This window comes from Ambystoma mexicanum, chromosome 3q (genome assembly GCF_040938575.1).
Source record: "Ambystoma mexicanum isolate Mex_15411 chromosome 3q, UKY_AmexF1_1, whole genome shotgun sequence".
Taxonomy (NCBI): Eukaryota; Metazoa; Chordata; class Amphibia; order Caudata; family Ambystomatidae; genus Ambystoma; species Ambystoma mexicanum.
The window spans coordinates 1,067,356,290-1,067,375,561 of NC_090926.1; the positions used below are offsets into that span (position 1 = coordinate 1,067,356,290).

Below are 19,272 nucleotides of genomic sequence, written 5' to 3' on the forward strand. Positions count from 1 at the left end.
CCTGCACTGCAATGGGACGGTCACTGACCGTAACCGGCAATCTTCAAACAAGTGGCACTTCAGTGTTTCAGCTCTTTGCATCCACTGCAAATAGCAACACTGCGGTTCCTGGGTGTCAAGATGGGCTTTCCTCGCATCTGGGGTCCGCACTCTGTTAAGGGGGCTCTGGCTCGGTCAGTCCTGCTTCCTGGAAGTCTAGAGGATCTTCCTGGAGCTCTTGGCTAGCTTAAAAGCAATGCACCCGATCTGGTGCTCCTCTCTCTGGTTATTCAGTTCCAGCAGCGACTGCAGTGGAAATTCAACCAGCTCTGAGAGGATGTCCAGGTGGCTTACTTTGGAGTTGATTGATCCCACCAACTCAAAGAGAGAAGTCGTTCTTGCAGGGGCTTCTCTGGATATACGAATTTCGAATTTCAGCACAGCAGCAGGGCTTCACTGGGCAAACCAACGGTCCAGGAGTTGCAGCCAGCGTCCTCTTCAAGTTGTTGTTCGGGTACCTTTGTCCAGTGGTCGACTCGGCCTTCCAAGCCAAAAAGCCTTGCCTTTCATGCAGGTTTCTCCCATTCATTCCAGCCCAGCTGTCAGCCACCCAGCAGGGTGGCTGTCCTTGCCGGACAGCCAGCCGGCCAATCACCTAAGAGTGCATTCTGGTCTCCTAGGAGACTAAGCACAGGGAGTTTCAGGCACCTCCCTCGCTTTGTGCCCCTGGAGCCAGAGGCAGGCTTCACTTGTGAATCCCGCCAAAGGCAAAACAAAAAGGGACAAAAACCTGGTTTGGGCTGCCGAGAAAATCTCAAGAAAGACCTTTCCACAAAGAAATGGTGAAAAAAGACCAGAGCCATTTTGATAAAAATGGCACCCTTGGGTGCTTTACTGCAGCTGCGAACGCAGCCCACCGTAAACGCGCACCACTGTAGGTAAAAGTAAACCACTGCCACCAGCCATTCATTGAGAAAAGGGCAACATAAAATTGTTACTGAGAAGCTAGACAAAGGGGATACTAAGTAACCCCTCCAGCACCCTATTGTAAGACAGTGTGTGCTGGGTCTAGAAAGTTACAAACATAAGTAAAGTCAATTTCACTTTACTGCTCTTGGAAACAGAGTTTATCCAAGAGAAGGTATTTAAACCTTTAGGACATCTGAAAGACCTCTGCGTGCCACTGTACTGAAGGTGCTGTGTGACACAATGTAAAAGATAATGCTATGGAGTTTGTCAGACTCCACAACCAAAAGAAACAGAGTTCAAAATCACATTAAAATACACGAAGAGGAGGGATTCCAAGATGGCCGCCAGCGCAGGGAGACGTGTGCAAGTCTCGCTCCTGCTGGGCCGTACGCAGCACTACATTAACCATCGACCGCGAGGGTACCCGGCCCGAAAACTCACAGGCAACCACGTCCAGAGGCAACGGACACGGTCTGAAAGGGAATTTGCCCCTGACGAGCGAACGAAGGCGACGCAACGGGAGCGGAACACCCCTCCCCCACCGGAGCAGCAACTCACCCCACGCGGCCCTGGTGAAGAGGGAGGCCGCGTCAGGGACCGCAGTAACAGTCGACTCGGCCCGCTGGATATAGAAGCAGCCGGCACTGCGGTGGGTCAGTGGGGAACGACAGCGAGGTGGCCTGTTACCGGGCATAAGAAGCAGCGCGTACATGCCGGGAGATCACCCCCTCCCCCCACTAGGAGAAGCGGGGCCTGCATCGAGGAGGGTGCGGGCAGAGGCTGCGTGGAGCCCGAGGCGGGGATTCCAGTGCCGCGGCGTCCCCAACGGAAAGGAACAGTGGATGGAGGATAGCACGCAAGGGCAGATGAACATCGCTCCCGCTCCGACGACGCGGACGGAGCTGGGAACGCGGCAGAGGCGCAGCGCAAGAGGACGGCCACACGCATCGCCCCGAGGCAAGGGGACTGCAGCGGCTGAGACTGGCTCAGCGGACCCACAGGTGATAGGCTCCGCCCGCTCCCCCTCCAGCCCCTGCAAATAGGTAACTGGACTTCCTGGGCCACATACCGGGGAGACACCCACACACCCCGCTGTGCAAACCAATAAGGCTGGGCAGGCCCAGCGTTAACGGGGGGAAGTAGGCCCCCCCCTCCCCCAAACACCACACGCATAAAACTAAACAGCAAAGGAGGGGAAGTGTGGACCGGAGGGGAAGGACTGGACAAACTTTGCCCCAGGACCCACGTCCAGCAGTGACACACCATGACACACCCATACCCTGGGCCCCAATTAAGCAGGAAGGATCAGAGCCCACCACAGGACTAAAAACATAAAACCTGAAACAGCTGACCGTCAAACGAGCCGACCTCAATAAATCACAGGGTGGTCAGCGGAGGCACCACCAACGGGAGCGCTACTCACTTGCCCCATAAAGGAGTGGAGGACACTTCGCAAAGCCGCGGCCCAGCTACTATAAGGGGGCTATGTCCAAGGCGAAGGGGAAAGGAGGGGTCCCAACCGAACCCACAGCCTGCCAAACAAGACTCGAGCATACTACAAATGTGGGCGTCAGATACCGCGGTGACTACCAGGGGTAGATCGCAGGAAGACCCTACAATAGACTCCATCCATACCACCTCTGGCAACCAAAGGACGATATGCACGCCTGGTTCGTGGAGCTGCAGGACAAATTCATGTCAACAGTACAGGACCAATTCGCCACAATAAGGAATGACATGAAGTAGGCAGTCCAAGACTTTAAACTTGATATAGCCAATTTGGAAGAAAGGACATACACCCTAGAAATAAATAGTGCAAAACGAGGAATACGAGGCGCTACAGAATAGCGAAACTCAAGAACAGTGCGTTTAACCCACAACCTAGAAATCCAGTGTGAAGATCTAGAAAACAGATCCCGCAGATCGAACGTTCGCATTAAAAATATGCCAGAAACAGTTCTAGACAAGCACCTTAAGGTGGTTCAGGAAGTGTTCAGGGACATCATTGAAGCACACGAAGCGGACAACATTGGGATAGACCGTATACACAGAGTGGGCCCAAACGCACTGGCGCACTAAGGGAAAGACCCAGAGACGTGCTGGCAGCTCTCTCCTCGTACCCGCAGAAAGAACTTCTCTTAAGGAGAGCGAGGAAGTTAGATCAAATAAGGATGAACGGTGTGGACATTCAGCTATACCAAGATCTGGCAGCAGTGACACTTTTAAAGAGGAGAGAAATGGCCCCACTGATCAGGGAGTTGGTCACGAAGGAGATAAAGTACAAATGGACCTTCCCATTCAGCCTGCTGTTCGAGTGGGAAGGAAAGCAAAGGAGAGTGACCACCTGGGAAGAAGGGCTGCACATTATGGACATACCAGCAGAGGAAGCTACAAACGGGGGCAATAAGGCAAATGGGGATCAGCAAAAGAGGCCGAGAGGGTGGGACGTGGCTCGGCAGAAAAAGAAACGGAATGGAAGGAGGAACATCAAGCCGGCATCAGCGGAATAGATGGATCTACTTAGCAGGACTATGAAGGGGCCTAATCCCCTTACACGGAATTAGGAGAGGTACCCAATGAAGGGAATTGAAAACAACTGCTTCCAGCGGCCTGGCTGCGGATCGGGAACAGACACAAGGTCTAAGGTCTGAGGAAGATGCAGGGTTTAGGATCCCCCGCAAAATTTGTCTCGAGCCTACAGAGGGCAGGGAGTGATGGGCGGAACGCCATAGCTACCATAGGTACCCGGGCCCTCCTCTGGATCAAAGTTGGTTCATTGTTAAAGGCTGGGGGACAGTTAGGGAGTTTGGGGGGGTGGGGAGGGGGGGCAATTCCGGAAGAGAGTTGGGACCACAGCACTCTGGCTAAAAGGGCAGCCAATTTGGGCCGGTAGATATGAGGAAGATCAGAATTTTAACTTTAAATGTAAGGGGCCTGAACTACCCTATGAAAAGGAAAAAGGAGAATATGCTCATGAGGGAGAAGGCTGACTTGCTCCTGCTCCAAGAAACACATTAGAACCCTGGATAGGGGGAAAGTACGCCTTAGAGGGTACAATGTGCTAGCACAATCAAATGCTGCGGGGAAGAGAGCTGGGGTAATGATGGCAATAAAGGGGGGAATGGATGCAACACTGGTAGACAAGCAGTCTGACAAGGAAGGGAGATTTGCATTCGCCAACATCAAGCTACAACACCAAGCTTACTTTGGCATCAATTTATGCACCAAACACGGGCCAAGATGGTTTCCTGCGGGATACTATGGGGAGATTGGAGAGGTTCGCGAAAGGAGAGATAATAATAGGGGGTGATTTAAACATGGCATGGCACCCTCAGACGGACAGCAGCGCGGGGGGATCCCATAACCAGGGCGCCCCATCCGACCATCTCAAAATAAAGATGGATAGTAAGGCACTATGCGTCGCATGGAGGGAGCATAAGGGTCAAAACAAGGGCTACACATACTACTTGCACGTTCACAATACGATGTCGAGAATAGATTCTTTTTGGGTTTCGGTCAGGATTCTGGGTAAGGTTCACGGAATGGAATTAGGTCCCATCACACTTTCGGATCATGCTCCGCTCTGGCTAGATTTATCGACCGCAGGGAAAGAGGGAGGCCTATGGCGTTGGAAGCTGCCGCAGGATCTGCTATCGGACCTGGTGATGGGAGAGGCTATAAGAGATAAAATAGAGTTCTTCGAGCACAATGACACAGGTGACGTCTCAATGGGAACTGTATGGGAGGTGTTTAAGGCAGTAATCCGGGGACATATGATAGCCCTGAAAGCCACTGGGGACAAACAAAGGCACGGATGGGAACGAGAACTGGAAAAGAAACTCAGAGATTCAAGAAGAGCTATTGATCCACCCCACCCGAAACCTAAAGAAGGCAATGAGACACACGCAGGGGCAACTGGAACTCCTCCGTAACAAAAAGGCAGAGAAATCCCTCCTTTACCTCAAGCAAAGATTCTACATTAAAGCCAACAAGGCAGACCATTATCTAGCAAGACAACTCTCCGCAAAGCAAAAATCCATGACCATTCTAAACATCAAAAACGCACAAGGAGAGACTAACACGCACCAAAGATATAGGGGAAATATTTGAGGTATTCTATCAAAAATTATACGCAACAGAGCACCCAGATGAGGAAGACCAAGATAGATTCCTGCAGTCACTCCCCATCCCAAAAATACCAGAAGACGCCAAACACTAGATACCCAGATAACGGAATACAAAGTGAAGAAGGCAATAGATGATCTTCCATATAACAAAGCACCCGGCCCAGATGGCTTCACGGCCCCCTTCTATAAAAAAATATGCGGACATCCTAACCCCAATTCTCACAAGGTTGTTAAACTCCTTCAAAGAAAACTGGCGTGTAACCCCGTCCATGAATGACGCAAAGGTACTGGTGTTCCATAGACCGGGTAAGGACCCCTCCCTCCCCAGCTCATATCGACCCATTGCATTGATAAATTTGTACTCTAAGATATATACGAGAATTCTGGCGGCTAGGCTTTCCCTGCTACTACCTTCCCTAATAAACACTGATCAATCAGGCTTCATCCCACGCAGGCAAACCCACGACAATCTTAGAAGGCTAACACATCTAATAGAAAAAATAAACTTTACACACGCCCCAGCAATACTACCATCACTAGATGCCGAAAAGGCTTTTGACCGGGTGGAATGGTCCATACTTTTTAAAACCATGGAACACATGGGATTCGGGAACCAATACATAAACATGGTGAAAGCCAACTATACCTCCCCATCGATAAGAATAGCGATCAATGGGGAAGTCACGGAGAGGGTAAGGATCACTAGGGGAACCAAACAGGGATGCCCACTTTCCCCCCTCCTATATGCTATCTTTCTGGAGCCGCTACTGATCAAAATAAGGGAATCTATCCAAATTAAGGGGATCGAGATGGCAGGCAGACAACATAAGGTGATAGCCTATGCAGATAATATGCTTTTAGCATTAAGAGGACCCAGCGAAAACATTGCCTTTTACCTTACAAGTATTAGAGGCATTTGGGGACATCTCGGGCCTGAAAATAAATAGAAAAAAAAACAAACAAAAAAAAATAGGAAATTCTACACTTAGCAGGGAACAGAGAATCACTGGAAAGGGAGGCGGGATCAATAGGCCTAAAAATAGCAGAAGAGGGTATAAAATATTTGGGTGTAACACTTACTCACAGGGTGGACGCACTATACAAAAGGAACAACCCCCCCCCATTACTTGCCAGAGTGAAAAAAGACCTGGAACGATGGTGCCCGCTAAATATTTCCTGGTGGGGGAGAATCCAATCGGTGAAAATGAACACTCTCCCCAAGCTGTTGTACTGCTTTCATGTCCTCCCGATAACAATCCCAAACTCCTTCTTTAAGGCGCTGGCAAAGACTGTCTCATCGTTTATTTGGAACAGAAAACCCCCAAGGGTTGCTAGAACCGTCCTCACGGCCCACGTTGGAGATGGGGGGGGGCTCTAGCACTCCCACATTTCAAAAACTATTATCATGCGGCGCAACTATGGGTCTTGAAAGAATGGCTGGGGGGTGACCAATGAACGATCTGGGTGACCCAGGACAGGGCGGTCGCAAGAACCCCACTAGAAGACGTCTTATGGAAACACAAGCAACATAGACACCCAAACCTTCGAATTAGCGAGATCATGAAAGCCACATTGAATGCCTGGGACCAACAAATTCAGAAGGGAAACAGGACCACAGCAACTGCCCCATTCACACCCATATGTAGGAACCCTCAATTCCCACCGGGACTAGAGCACAGGGCCTTCGAGAAATGGGAAGAGGCAGGGTGCAGGAGAATATGGAAAATGTTCCAGGACAATGAAGTAAGATCATTTGCAGAATGCAAATCCATGTGGAATCTCAAGAGGGCGGACAGGTACAAATATGAACAGCTCAGACACTGGTTAACAACTCCAGAAATAGCGCATGCAGCAACCAGGGAACTGACCACATTTGAAAAGTACCTCCTTACCAACGTAGGGGACAAGAAGCTAGTCTCTACGCTCTAAAACTTCATCAATACACAGGATGAGGAAATAAAATGGGCCTATATGAAAAAATGGGAAAGAACACTGGGGGGAAGAAATCACGAACCAGCAGTGGCAGGCTTTGTGGGCAGACATCCCTAAACTAACACGAGCAGCCCAGAACAGGGAAATGTGGATAAAAATAGTCACCCAATGGCATTACACACCTGAGAGGCCCAACAACATGTACCCGAAAACGTCAGACGTCTGCTGGAGAGGCTGCACAGAAATCGGCACGTGGAGGCACATGTGGTGGGACTGTCAAGGGGTCAAGGACTTCTGGACAGAATTGATCTCGGAAATGAAAGAGATATTCCCAGAGGCGGATCAAGTGGGGGAGAAAGTTTGGCTTTGCGGAATAAAAGAGCAGCAAGCCAAGAGATACACCAAGGCGCATTGGAGAAGTTTCATGGGCCTGGTCATAGCGGCTTGGGCAACAATCGCACAGAACTGGAAGAAGCAAGACCCACCACTAATATACACAAAAGGTCTGGTCACAAATGGCCATGGAAAGGATCACGCACAACTTGCAGGGATCAAAGGACTCCTTCATGAAGGAATGGGGGGGGGGTTATAGAATATCTACAATCGGACTATTTGGAAAAATGGTGCCCGCACAACATTAGATTAACAGACATTTTCACCTCTTAGTTATGCCCGAGAACAATTGAAACAAAGAGAACTCTTCGAGAGGGGGGTGGATAGGGGAGGGGGACTTTTGGGGAGTAATGTTGGTACAATGTAATCTGTTTATAATGTGAAAACAATAAAAATAAGTTTTAAAAAAAATACACGAAGAGTGGGAAAAAGAGGTCTCACTCTCTCCAGGTTAAAAATGAAAGTCCTCAAAATCCAGCAAAGTTGCTGGGGGTCTCTAAGGTAGAGAGGAATTAGCACATTTCTGAGAATTCTCCCCAACATTAACTTATCCAGGACAGGAATGTGAGACGGGTCCTTGGCCTCAAACCCAGGGATCGTTATCTCTTCAGCTCTGAAATCTCTTCATTGGCTCCCAGTGGCGGCAAGGATCAGGTTCAAGACCCTCTGCATTGTCCACAAGGCTTTCTGGGGCCTGGGCCGCACTACCGCCAACTTTCTCTCTCTTCTCCCTTCTCGAGCTCTCGGCTCATCCCACCTCCAACTCTGAGTGTCAGCCGCTTTTTCAAGGAGAGAGTTGGGGGCAGATCTTTTTCTTCTTCTGGGGCCTCCCTCTGGACAGCCTTCCTGCCTCTCTCAAACTTAAGCAGAACCATCTTCGGTTCCTGAAGCAAATCAACGCCTTCCCTCTTTGCTTCTGCTTTCTCTCTTCCTCTCCCTGCTGATGACCGGTCTGTTCCACCCACTGGTCACCTGGCCACCCTCTGAAATTGGTCCCAGGTCCCTGCCTGTTCAGTTGCACCTCGCACTGTCTCTTGGCCCACCCAGCACTTGTGGTCTATATCTGTAACCCTACAGTCCCCTCACTCTGCACTTATGAACCACCTGCTGGCTGCATCCTCTGATTACCGGCACTTAGCCACACACTGGATGCACTCTGTTACCTGCACTTCTCCACCTCCCCTTTTGCACTTCTCCACCTCCCCTTTTTGCACTTCTCCACCTCCCCTTTTTGCACTTCTCCACCTCCCCTTTTTGCACTTAAACCCTTCTCCCCTTCCCCCATCCCTGTGATTGCGCAATCAGAATGAGAAGGCCTAGTAAGATCGTTCTGTCCTCTCTTTGTTTCCCCCTCGTTGTCTTGTCGCGCCTAGAAACACTTATGTACAGGCGCGTTATAAATGCCATATATCAGTAGACCAAGGAGTTTCCCTGTTCTGTACTTGCATTGTGAACAGATAGGACAAGTTCGAACGAAACATTTGATGCCATTACGCATGTTAGGCCACTAGAATTTTATGTATTATTAATTTATTTATTCGCATTTGTTAAGCGCACATACAGCCCGTAGGGCATCGTGGCGCTTGTTACAGACATGACTTGTTATACATACAATGAAGTCATTACTTAGTTGCAAGAGAGTAGTAAGGAGAAGATAGGAGAGGAAGAGGAGATGTCGTAGTAAGAGGAGCTAGTTGAACAAGGTGGTTTTCAGTTTTTTTCGGAAGGCAGTGAGAGAGGTTTCTGCTCGGAGTGTGCTAGGTAGTGCGTTCCATAGCTTCGTGGCAATGTATGGGAAGCTTATTCCACCTGCTCTAGCTCGTTTGATGCGTGGGACCCTAAGTTGGTTGGTGTGGCATTGTCTGGTTGGTCTAGTGGAGTGCGATCTGACTAGCGTATCAGACAGGTATGAGGGTGCGGATAGGTTAATACATTTGTGTGCAGTGGTAAGTATTTTGAATGTAATGCGCTCTTTGACAGGTAGCCAATGTGCTGCCTTTCTGGCTTGCGCGATGTGGTCCCGTTTAGGTATATTGAGGGCTGCTCTTAGTGCATTATTTTGTGTTGTTTGGAGTTTGAGATTGGTGATGGAAGTGCCAGCCAATAGCGCATTACAATAATCTATCTTGGCTCCTATGGTGGCTCTGGCAATAGATAAGCAATTATCTTTGGTTAGGAAAGGTTTAATGGCATTAATGAGCTTAGTGCTCAGGGCGGAGGCAGAGACAATGGAGTTGACTTGCTTGTCCATGGATAGTGATGCCTCAATGTGGACTCCTAGTGTTTTAACAGAAGGTAGAACTGGGATGACACAATTGTCTATGCAGAAGTTTGTGTAGAGTGGGTCGAGATTCTTGAGAGTGGATTTTTGGCCAAGGATGAGAATTTCGGTCTTATCACCGTTAAGACATAGGCCGTTCGTGGCCATCCATACTTGGATGGTGGCGTATATATTCTGGCGGGTGGCTGCGTCCTGAAGGTAGCATCCTGTGAGCGGGAGGAGTACTTGGGTATCGTCAGCATAGTTGGTGTATGTGATCCCAAGTGCGTCCAATTTATCAAAGAGAGGTTTGGTAAAAAGATTATAGAGGGTGGGAGCTGTACATGAACCCTGAGGGACTCCATACCTGATGGTGGTAGGCTCTGCGTTGGTTATATTGGAGAACACTTTCATCACTCTACCTTCGAGGAAGGAGGTAATCCAGTTTGTGGCTTGTCTGGAGAAATGAGCGGCCTGAGTTAGGTGGTTCGTGAGAATGGCATGATCGACTAAATCAAATGCCGCCAAAAGGTCTAGGAGGAGCAAGAGGGCCGGCTTGCCTTTATCTAGGATTAGGGTGATTTGATTCTTCAGATCTAGTAACGCGGTTTCAGTTCCATGACCTTTACGGAATCCGGACTGCCTTTTACCTAGGACAGAGTTGTTTTCCAGGTAGGCCTGTATCTGCATGTGTGCAGCTTTATCTAGGATTTTTAGGAGAAATGGAACCGTTGTAATGGGCCGGTAATTGTTAGGTTGGGCGGGGTCCAAGGTTGGTTTCTTTAAGAGCGGGCGTACCCACGCCTCTTTAAGGCTGTCAGGGACTTTACCCGTCTCGTCTTGAATGAGGCATTAATGAATGCTGTGATGATCGGTGCGAGGGGTGCAGCACACTCTTTAATTATGTTGGGGGGGGCAAATGTCGCCTTTGCATTGAGATGGTTTGAGCTGTTTAAGGATGTGGAGAGTGTCCGACTCAGTGATTGGCGAAAAATTGAATTTTGAGGTGTGCTTATCTTTGGCGGTATTGGCGGAGAGGGTCTGTTGGGGGTGTAGAGCCTTAAAGTGTTCTGCTATTTTAGTTTGGAGAAGGTCTATTTTATTTAACATCGCTGTTTGGATGCTATTGCACCAGGCTTCATCCTTAACAATCTCATCTGTGCAGATTGGGGGGATAGTGAGCTCTTTAAAGATGGTGAAGAGCTCTTTTGAGTGGGAGTTGGCTTCCATGATACGTTTATTGTAGGTTTCTGACTTTGCCTTGAATATGGCATTTTTGTATTTTTTTAGAGATACAAAGAAAGTCTACTTTGGTGGCCTCACAGGGATTAGCCTGCCATGTTTTGAGGGCTTGGCGCTTACATTGGCGAAGATTTAGTAAGTCATCCGTGACCCATGAGTTAGAGTGAAACGATTTTTTTTCTTTTTTGTTTTCAAGAGGGGCTGCGGTATTGATGGCCATGGCGAGGGTGTTTTTGAAGATCTCTGCTAGAGTGTTGGGGTTGGAGGAGAACCGGGGTGCTAGGCAAGGGGTGTTGAGGAAGGGACGTATATTGTCTGCTGTGAGTTTTTTGGCACTTCTGGCTAGCGTATCCGGTGCATGTTTTAGAGGTTTGGAGTAAGATGATATGGGGATGCAGAATTGGAGGCAGTTGTGATCAGACCATGGAAGGGCTGTGTTAGAGTTGAGAGTGGATCCACAGTTGGGACCGGCCCCTATTCTAAGATACAGCCTTTATTATGGGTCGGGGCAGTGACTATTTGTGTGAATCCTAGATCTGTGAGGTTTCTTGCGAGAGTGGTAGCTTCTTTGTCGGGTTTATCATTAAATCCAAGGTTTAGGTCTCCTAGAAACAGTGTTTTGGAAGTTTGTTTGATGTTTTTTCCAAGAAGATGGTTGACTATGCCTTTGAAGTTTTTAGCAGGGCCTGGGGGTCTATATATGACGTGAATGTTTACCGTATTTTTGGGAGAGAGGGTAAGTTTGGCTGAGAGGATGTCAATGGTGTCTTCCCCGGAGGTGGGAGTCTGTCTTAAGGCTAAGGTGTCTTTAAAAATCAGTGCAACTCCACCTCCTATTTTGGTTAATCTATCCTGTCTTAGGATCGAGTATCCTGATGGTACAGCTAAACTGATAGTCGGGCCAGCGGCAGAGTGCCTGTTATGGCTAACATATCTAGGTCCTGGTTGGTAATAATGTCATTAACTTCTAAAGCGTGGGCGTTGAGTGAGCGAACATTTAATAACGCACATCTAAGGTGTTGGATCTTTTTTGGTTGTGGTGGCTTGAGGACTGTACTAGTGATGGACTTTTTGGTAGTGTGTGTAGGCTTGCTAGTCAAGTGGTGTCCGACTTTACGCTGGTCATGTGAGGTTGGATCGAGCGTTGGAGCACTGTTAGGGCGCTGGAGCACTGTGATGGTGTATGGTGGCCAGGTCTTGGTGTGAGTGCGAGAGCTTATGCGTAGGTTCCTGCGTGTTACCTGCATTGGTGTTGAGGGGAATGCTAATGGGAATGTCCGTTTTCTGAGTCTGTACTGTCTGAGTATGATATCGGGGGGAGTAGCGTGTGTGGTGGTGTGTCTAGGTTCCATGATATGGTTGTTGGGTTGCCCTGCGGGCATAGAGTAGTCAGTACTACTGGTCAGTAAGGTGTGGACTAAGCCTATGAAGAGGTACAATGTATGTGTGGCGTACATATTGAGGTGGGTAGGCGAGAGTGGGATAGATGCAGTATCAGTTGGGCAACACAGTATCACAGTAGTCTCTAAGCGACCATAAGGCACAACACAATGTCACAGTGGTCTCTAGGCGACCGTAAGGCACAACACAATGTCACAGTGGTCTCTAAGCGACCATAAGGCACAACACAATGTCACAGTGGTCTCTAAGAGAGCATAAGGCACAACACAATGTCACAGTGGTCTCTAAGCGACCATAAGGCACAACACAATGTCACAGTGGTCTCTAGGCGACCATAAGGCACAACACAATGTCACAGTGGTCTCTAGGCGACCATAAGGCACAATACAATGTCACAGTGGTCTCTAAGCGACCATAAGGCACAACACAATGTCACAGTGGTCTATGGTAGACCGTACTGCAGATACAGTTATCAGAGGCAGCATACAGCAGGGCATGGCCAGAGCAGAATGCAGGTGGTGATACATGTTACTACTATGAAGCAGGAGAGGGTTGGATAATAATGCTAATGCAGTGCTAAAACCATTACTAATGGCTACACAGGACTAGTGGTCTGTAATTGGTTAAGTGGATACAAGTAGAGCACAGAAGCATTTTGTGGAAGTTCAAGTGCACCACTGTGCAGTGGAGACCTTGGAGGTAGCAATGATGAGAGGTTCATGTATACTGGGTCAGTGAAGGCTTGAAACAGTTCAGGTCGCTGGCTAATGCGTTAGGAAAAGGTTGTTGAAAGGGGCAGTATGCTTACCCCAGAGAAGGTGGGCAGGGGTTCTAGCCCTATGCTCGACGGCGTAGACAGGCTAGAGACAGGCACAGTGCCTTTGTGGTGGGCCGGCTCGAAGCCTGCCGGCTTGTGGTTGGCTCCCAAGTAGGGGAGAAGGGCCAATCACGATGTTTGCAGGGCTGTGGGGCTGAGTAGAGGGCTGAAGATGTGACGGTCGGCCATCTTGGAATGGTGCAGACCTCGTGGGTTCAAATGGTGGCTGGATGCACTCCAAGTGCAATAAGGGGGCAAATCCTGGCTGGAAAAGGCCACTGATGATCTGCGAACAAGTTCCAATGTGGCCTCAAACTCTGTGTCCTGCTGCAATGTTCTCATGACACCAGGACATGGGTTTCTGTTGGAGAGATTTGTCCAGAATAACCAAACGACTGTTGTAAAATAAGAGGCTTTCTTTTATGGGTGAATAGCCAGAGAATCACCCAGAGTAGATAGAGTTCCAGACCTTCTGAAGGAATGTAGATACCACACAAAAAAAAATGTATTCCTGGCAGAATGGGGTTCGGTCCCGGGAACAGAGGAAGTCTCACCAGAGTATCTACGAGAAAATCCATCAGCCACTGTGGTTTCTGTACCAGGTAAGTAAGTGATGGCGAAGTCTAACTGGGCAAAAAAATACACCCAGCGTGCTTGTCTGGCATTCATACATTCCATCTACTGAAGAACATCAAGATTTTGGTTGTCTGTTCTGATCTGAAATGGATGAACAGCACCCCGTAGAAGATGTCGCCCCTCTAAACATGCATGTTTCATGGCCATTAATTCCTTCTCAATAACTGAGTAGTTTGACTCGCTTGGGTTGAAGGTTTTCGAAAGGTAAGCAATGGGATGTTCTTGCCCGTTAACCGCTTGTTTCAAAATGGCTCCCAAAGCCTGGCCGATGCATCTGTCTCCACGATGAATGGCCGGTCTTGATCAGGTTGTTTGAAGATGGGTTCTGAATAAAATAACTCCTTAACGTGGCCGAAGGCTTGATCTGCATCCGACACCTCCTGCCCCCCAAGAGAAAACAACACCTTTCTTAAATAAGGCTGTTATGGGATGGACAAACAAGGAAAACTCTGGGCTGAACTATCCCTTCCTTGACCGAAGTTGGAGAAGGCCATTCTACTAGAGCAGAGATCTTCCGAGGGTCCACTTCTATCCCTTTCTCAGAGAGGATGAAGCCTAAATAAGGAACAGATGTGACTTCAAACAGGCATTTTTCTGGCTTAACGAGAAGTTGGTTTTCCTGTAATTGTCTGAGGACCTCTGACAGTTGTCTCCGATGTACGTCTTAGGATTGAGAAAAAAAACCAAGATATCATCCAAATAAATGATCACTGAATGAAACAATAGATCTGAAAACAATCGATCCATGAACCGCTGGAAGATGGCGGAGCGTTAACAAGACCAAATGGCATGACTTGATATTCGGAATGGCCAGTAGGGTCCTGAAAGCTGTCTTCCATTCGTCGCCTGCACAAACTCGGAGATGGTAAGCGCCTTGGAGATCCAGTTTGGAGAAGATTGACGGTTCCTTGGACTGCTTCCAGACTATCCCGGATCAAAGTCATTGGATATTTGTCCCAAATGGTAACACGATTAAGGTCTTAACTTAACAGACGCCACCTCTGCCAGAGCTTCCAATGCGTGCGAACAGTGAAAAAAAAATTCATCACTGGGGTATAGCGGAATGACAGCCCCTTGGTGAGGGATGTGATTAAAATACACAGCTAGATTGCCTCATGAGATTGGCCTCAGCACAATGGAAGATTATGTTTAATGCACTGAAAGGTAAAAATTCTGGTACATTTTTCATAAAACACAATTCTAGACAAATGCCCATGCTGGAAATTTAACCCCATCACGTGCGAGATATGGGAAAATGGCATCTTATCGAAATATACTATCAGACACTGATAATAAGCATCAAGCATTAATAGAAAGTAAGTACTTTACATTTACGGTAAAAGATCAATGAAGATTTTTAGTGGAGTGAAAACCTTTGTGAGCTCTGGGGACAGATGGTATCCCAAATGGCCTATACAAGATAAATGTGAAATCATGGGCCAATAATTATGTACATTTTCCAGGAAATTGTAACCACGGGACAAATCCCTGCATTATGGAAACAGTCCGTGATGATCCCAATATACAAAAAAAGGATCAAGAGACTTGCCAGCCACCTATCGTATACTGTCAATGATGGACTCTAGCGCTAAAATTTTTTGTAAGTTACTGTTTACATCCATCATTGGACTGAGAAAGAAAGACATTATCTGGGTTTAGCAATCAGGTTTTAGAAATGGTTTTAATACTGTCACAAATCTTTGATTTTGATGCATTTTATCCAGGACACCTTATTGAACAAAAACAAGACATTATACATCAGTTTTATTGATTTTACTAAAGCATTTGACACACTATATCAACATTTTATGGGAAACATTAAAAGTAGGGACACAGCATATGCAAATCTTATACTTCATAAAAGCACTTTATACTGGTAATAAGGTATGCATTAGAATTAAACTTGAAGGTGAACTCAGTATAGAATTAAGATGCTAATTTTGGCCTAAAACAGGGCTGTACTTTAGCACCAGTCCTGCATACCTGGCCAAATTAGGTAACGGGCTACAAAATTGCGGTAATAATCCTCACCAAATTTCACAATGTCCGACTGCCTGGCTATGTATGCCGATGATATAGGATTACAGCACAGCCTCAAGGCCCTCGAACATAGTTTAATTAATTTACAGAAAACCAAAATTAGGAATATAAAAGCAAATGGAAGAAACATAAAGAGGCATAACTGGACAATCCACGGGTCCAAGGTGGAGGAGGTAAATAGTTGCATTAACCTTGGAGCGCTTATCACTAATAAAATGAATAAAGCTAAATTTGCTAAAAATATTGAAAAAGTATTAGCAAAATGTATGGCTATAAGATCTATATTTAAGTCAGAGGGACAGTCAATAGAGGGACTGACTCAACTACATAAAGCTTGCACTGTTGCTAGTATTTTATATGGATTAGAGATTTATACTATAAAAGAAACTGCATGGTTAAGTATATTGGAAGGTAAATTATGCAGGAAGGTCTTGGGCCTATCACAAGCTGTAACAGTTGAAGCGATCTGTAACGAGTTGGGGCTTATTTCACGCAGTACGAAATAAATTATAGGTATGTGTAATCGCCAAGTAAAGATGTTGACGAATTACCATAATACTAGAGCCCTTCATTCTCACTTTTTGGAAAATAAGTGAACTTTATCAATATCAAGGCACTAAAACCCTGGTTAAAAGATATTAAAGACTTCCTTGAGAAGATAGGCTGCTCATTTGTCTCAACAGAAAATTTGACCTATCTATTTTAAAAAAAAAAAATTAAAAACGGCAGAGTTTGGGATCGTAATAGAAGAAAATGTTATTTATCTGGAAAAAAGCATTACGCAGAATATGCCAGGCAAGATTTTCCTGTGAACACTCCCTGTTATTTATGTAAAATAAATCTGCAGAATCCCCATGCGAGGTGGTTTATTATGCTTCTAAGACTTAACCCACTTCCAACATTGGATATCACTGGTTCCTGGAATAGTATCCCACTGAAAGAACGCACATGTAGAATTTGTGACAGAACTGGAAACCTCCATACACCTGTTCACGGGATGTGTTGGGCTTTCCAGACTATATGCAAATGCCTACATTAATCATGATATGAATTTTATTAGTGCAGATCAATGATGATCCCATTTGTTTTCTGGGGAATTTTACGATATTTTACTTATGGAAGGAAATTGTTAAGAAGCTATAGTATTTGCATTGTTTGATATTTTTTTTTAAAGGTCTCTTTATATTTAGACAGGTATGATGTTTACTAGATTTTAAATGTAAGTTTATATTAACTGTTTCAAATTCTTTTATGTTGGATTCCTCCAAGTGTTTTACTTTTAAGGTATAAAAGGTTTTAATTTAACCAATAAACAGCAAAAAAAAGAAAAAGAAAAATAAGCCCTCTAAATCATGCATTTCACTTCAGGGGTAATTTCCTTGACTTTAGATTAATTTAGAACTGGTACAAGAACAAAGTTAACAGCCAGTCTGAAGCTTATCATGCAGCTGCAAACCACATTCTTGAAACGTGATGGGCATGCGCCGATTTTAAAGGCAAATTACGTTACACTGGTAGGTTTGAGGAATTCCTTTGCTTGGGCTGTTTTATCTGTCATGCTTTAGTGATAAAAGATGTCAAGTCAGGAAACGGGAACTGAAATCTGTTGGCCTCCAGCAAACGTCAGGAGGATTAGACAGTTTGAGCTGTACTTTTCAAAATGGAGAGTAGGACGCTGAAAGGGCAGGGACAACTTACTTACTGAGAAGGGGGTACATTACAAGAAAGATGAATGGTAGCACATCGGAATGGAAGGGATACAACGCAAATGAGATGGGCAACATACAGAAAGGGGCAAAGCAGCTTAATGTGAGGGACATGGTTTCATGCATGAAGGGGTAGCACAGTAAAAGGGGAAGGAGCAGCACAGAAGAAGGGATGGGTAGGACAGGAGAAAGGATTTAGGGTGAATTTGAAGAAAAGAGTTCTTAACAATGGGAGGTTTTTAAGGTGAAAGCAGGTAGGAGAGTGAGCACAGTACAGAGACTCCTTACCAGGTTGTGCTCGTGCAAACGTGCAATGCACATGTGAGTAAGGGTGGGCTCGGCAGCGCTCAGGTCAGATGCACTGGCAAAGGAAAAGAAAAACAATGATATCAGAATATTCAACAGGTGAAAAGGGCCTCACTAAGAAAACGTTTATCAGATGCCCTTCTATGTGATTATTGAGTATCTTGTTCTTGTTCATTTGTGGCTCAAGAACACGCCACCCCTTCTGTGCGACACAAGACATACTTTATGCCCTGTGTCTGAGCAACACATTGCGTCTTTACCAGCCTGTTTAGGTCTATGACTCATGAATTATGCAGGCCATACTGTGGGTAAAAGTGTGTGTGTGCGCGTCTGTCTCTGAAGTAACCCAACCCCAAACTCACACTCTTTGTAGTAATCTGGGCATCTTTCTAGAGTGCCTTTTCAGTGGGAAGCAAAAGTAAACCAGGCTCTTCCTTGGGAATCAAATGTAACTCAGCCCTTACTGTGCATCCCCTGAGTAAATAAAGCGCCTTTTCTGGAATTCAGCAATAACCCAATCACTTTTGGTGGCGATTTGAAGTAACCCATAGCCATTATGAGTTAATCGTGGACAAACAAAACCCTTTTATGCATCTCCGGAATAATCTTGGTGAATTGTTTCTGTAACTCATGAATAAATCCCCTTCTGTTATTCTTGGGAGTAAACACGCCTGTCTAACCTAGGATTCAACCATAAACCTCAGGATTAAACTCTGCGCCTTTGTGTGGTTGGTGTGTTAGCCACACTGGTGACGTTAGTGCAATTGAGTAAACATTTGCAAGCTTGATGTGGCGGCAAATATACTCCAAGAAGACAACACCTGTTTCAAACAAACACCCATGTAAAGTGACTTGCATAAACACCTTCCAAGAGTGGGCTCCTTTGTGCACACACAGTCTGGTAAGAATCTGCAATTCTTTCAAAAACCAACACTGTCTGGGCATCATCCGAATTTGGCACGCCTGTAGGGTAGCCGGTAAAATAGCTCAGCGGGTTGAGCGCTCGCTGCTGCGATCGGAGCGTGATCTGCAGGTCGCAGGTTAGAATCCCGGCAAGGCCAACTCAGCCCTTCATCCTTCCGAAGTCGATAAAGGAATACCAATTTCAGTTGGGTAATATTGTATGTAAATATGTGCTCTGTAAAGCGCTTTGGATTAAGGAGCTATATAAGTAGCACATCAAAATCATTATTATGAAGGTGAGCCAGATATAATTAATACCAAGCAATCCCGAATAAAGAATGTAAATATCCGTTGAAACCAGTGCCACAAGGTAACCAATAAGAGACAGGGACAAGACTATGCCGGCCCTAACCAATCTCGAGGACCCAATAAGGTGCAAAGCTCTCAGACACTCCAAAAAGAGGAGGGAAAGAAGGAAGAAAAGGAAAAGGAGTTTGCAGGAAAGAAGACGTGTTCTCCAACCATCCCATAATACACAGGGACCCCTCTACCTGGGGGCAG

The 19,272-nt window shown here is 46.4% G+C and overlaps 1 protein-coding gene across 2 annotated transcripts in view; it reads right to left on the reverse strand.

Moving 5' to 3' along the window:
* SIRT7 (sirtuin 7) overlaps nt 1-19,272 on the reverse strand; it is a 421,359-nt gene that overhangs the window by 262,862 nt on the left and 139,225 nt on the right. For both annotated transcript variants that reach the window (XM_069655301.1, XM_069655302.1), the window contains exon 5: nt 17,791-17,863. In XM_069655301.1, the coding sequence (XP_069511402.1) occupies nt 17,791-17,863 (73 nt within the window). The remainder of the gene's footprint in view (nt 1-17,790; nt 17,864-19,272) is intronic.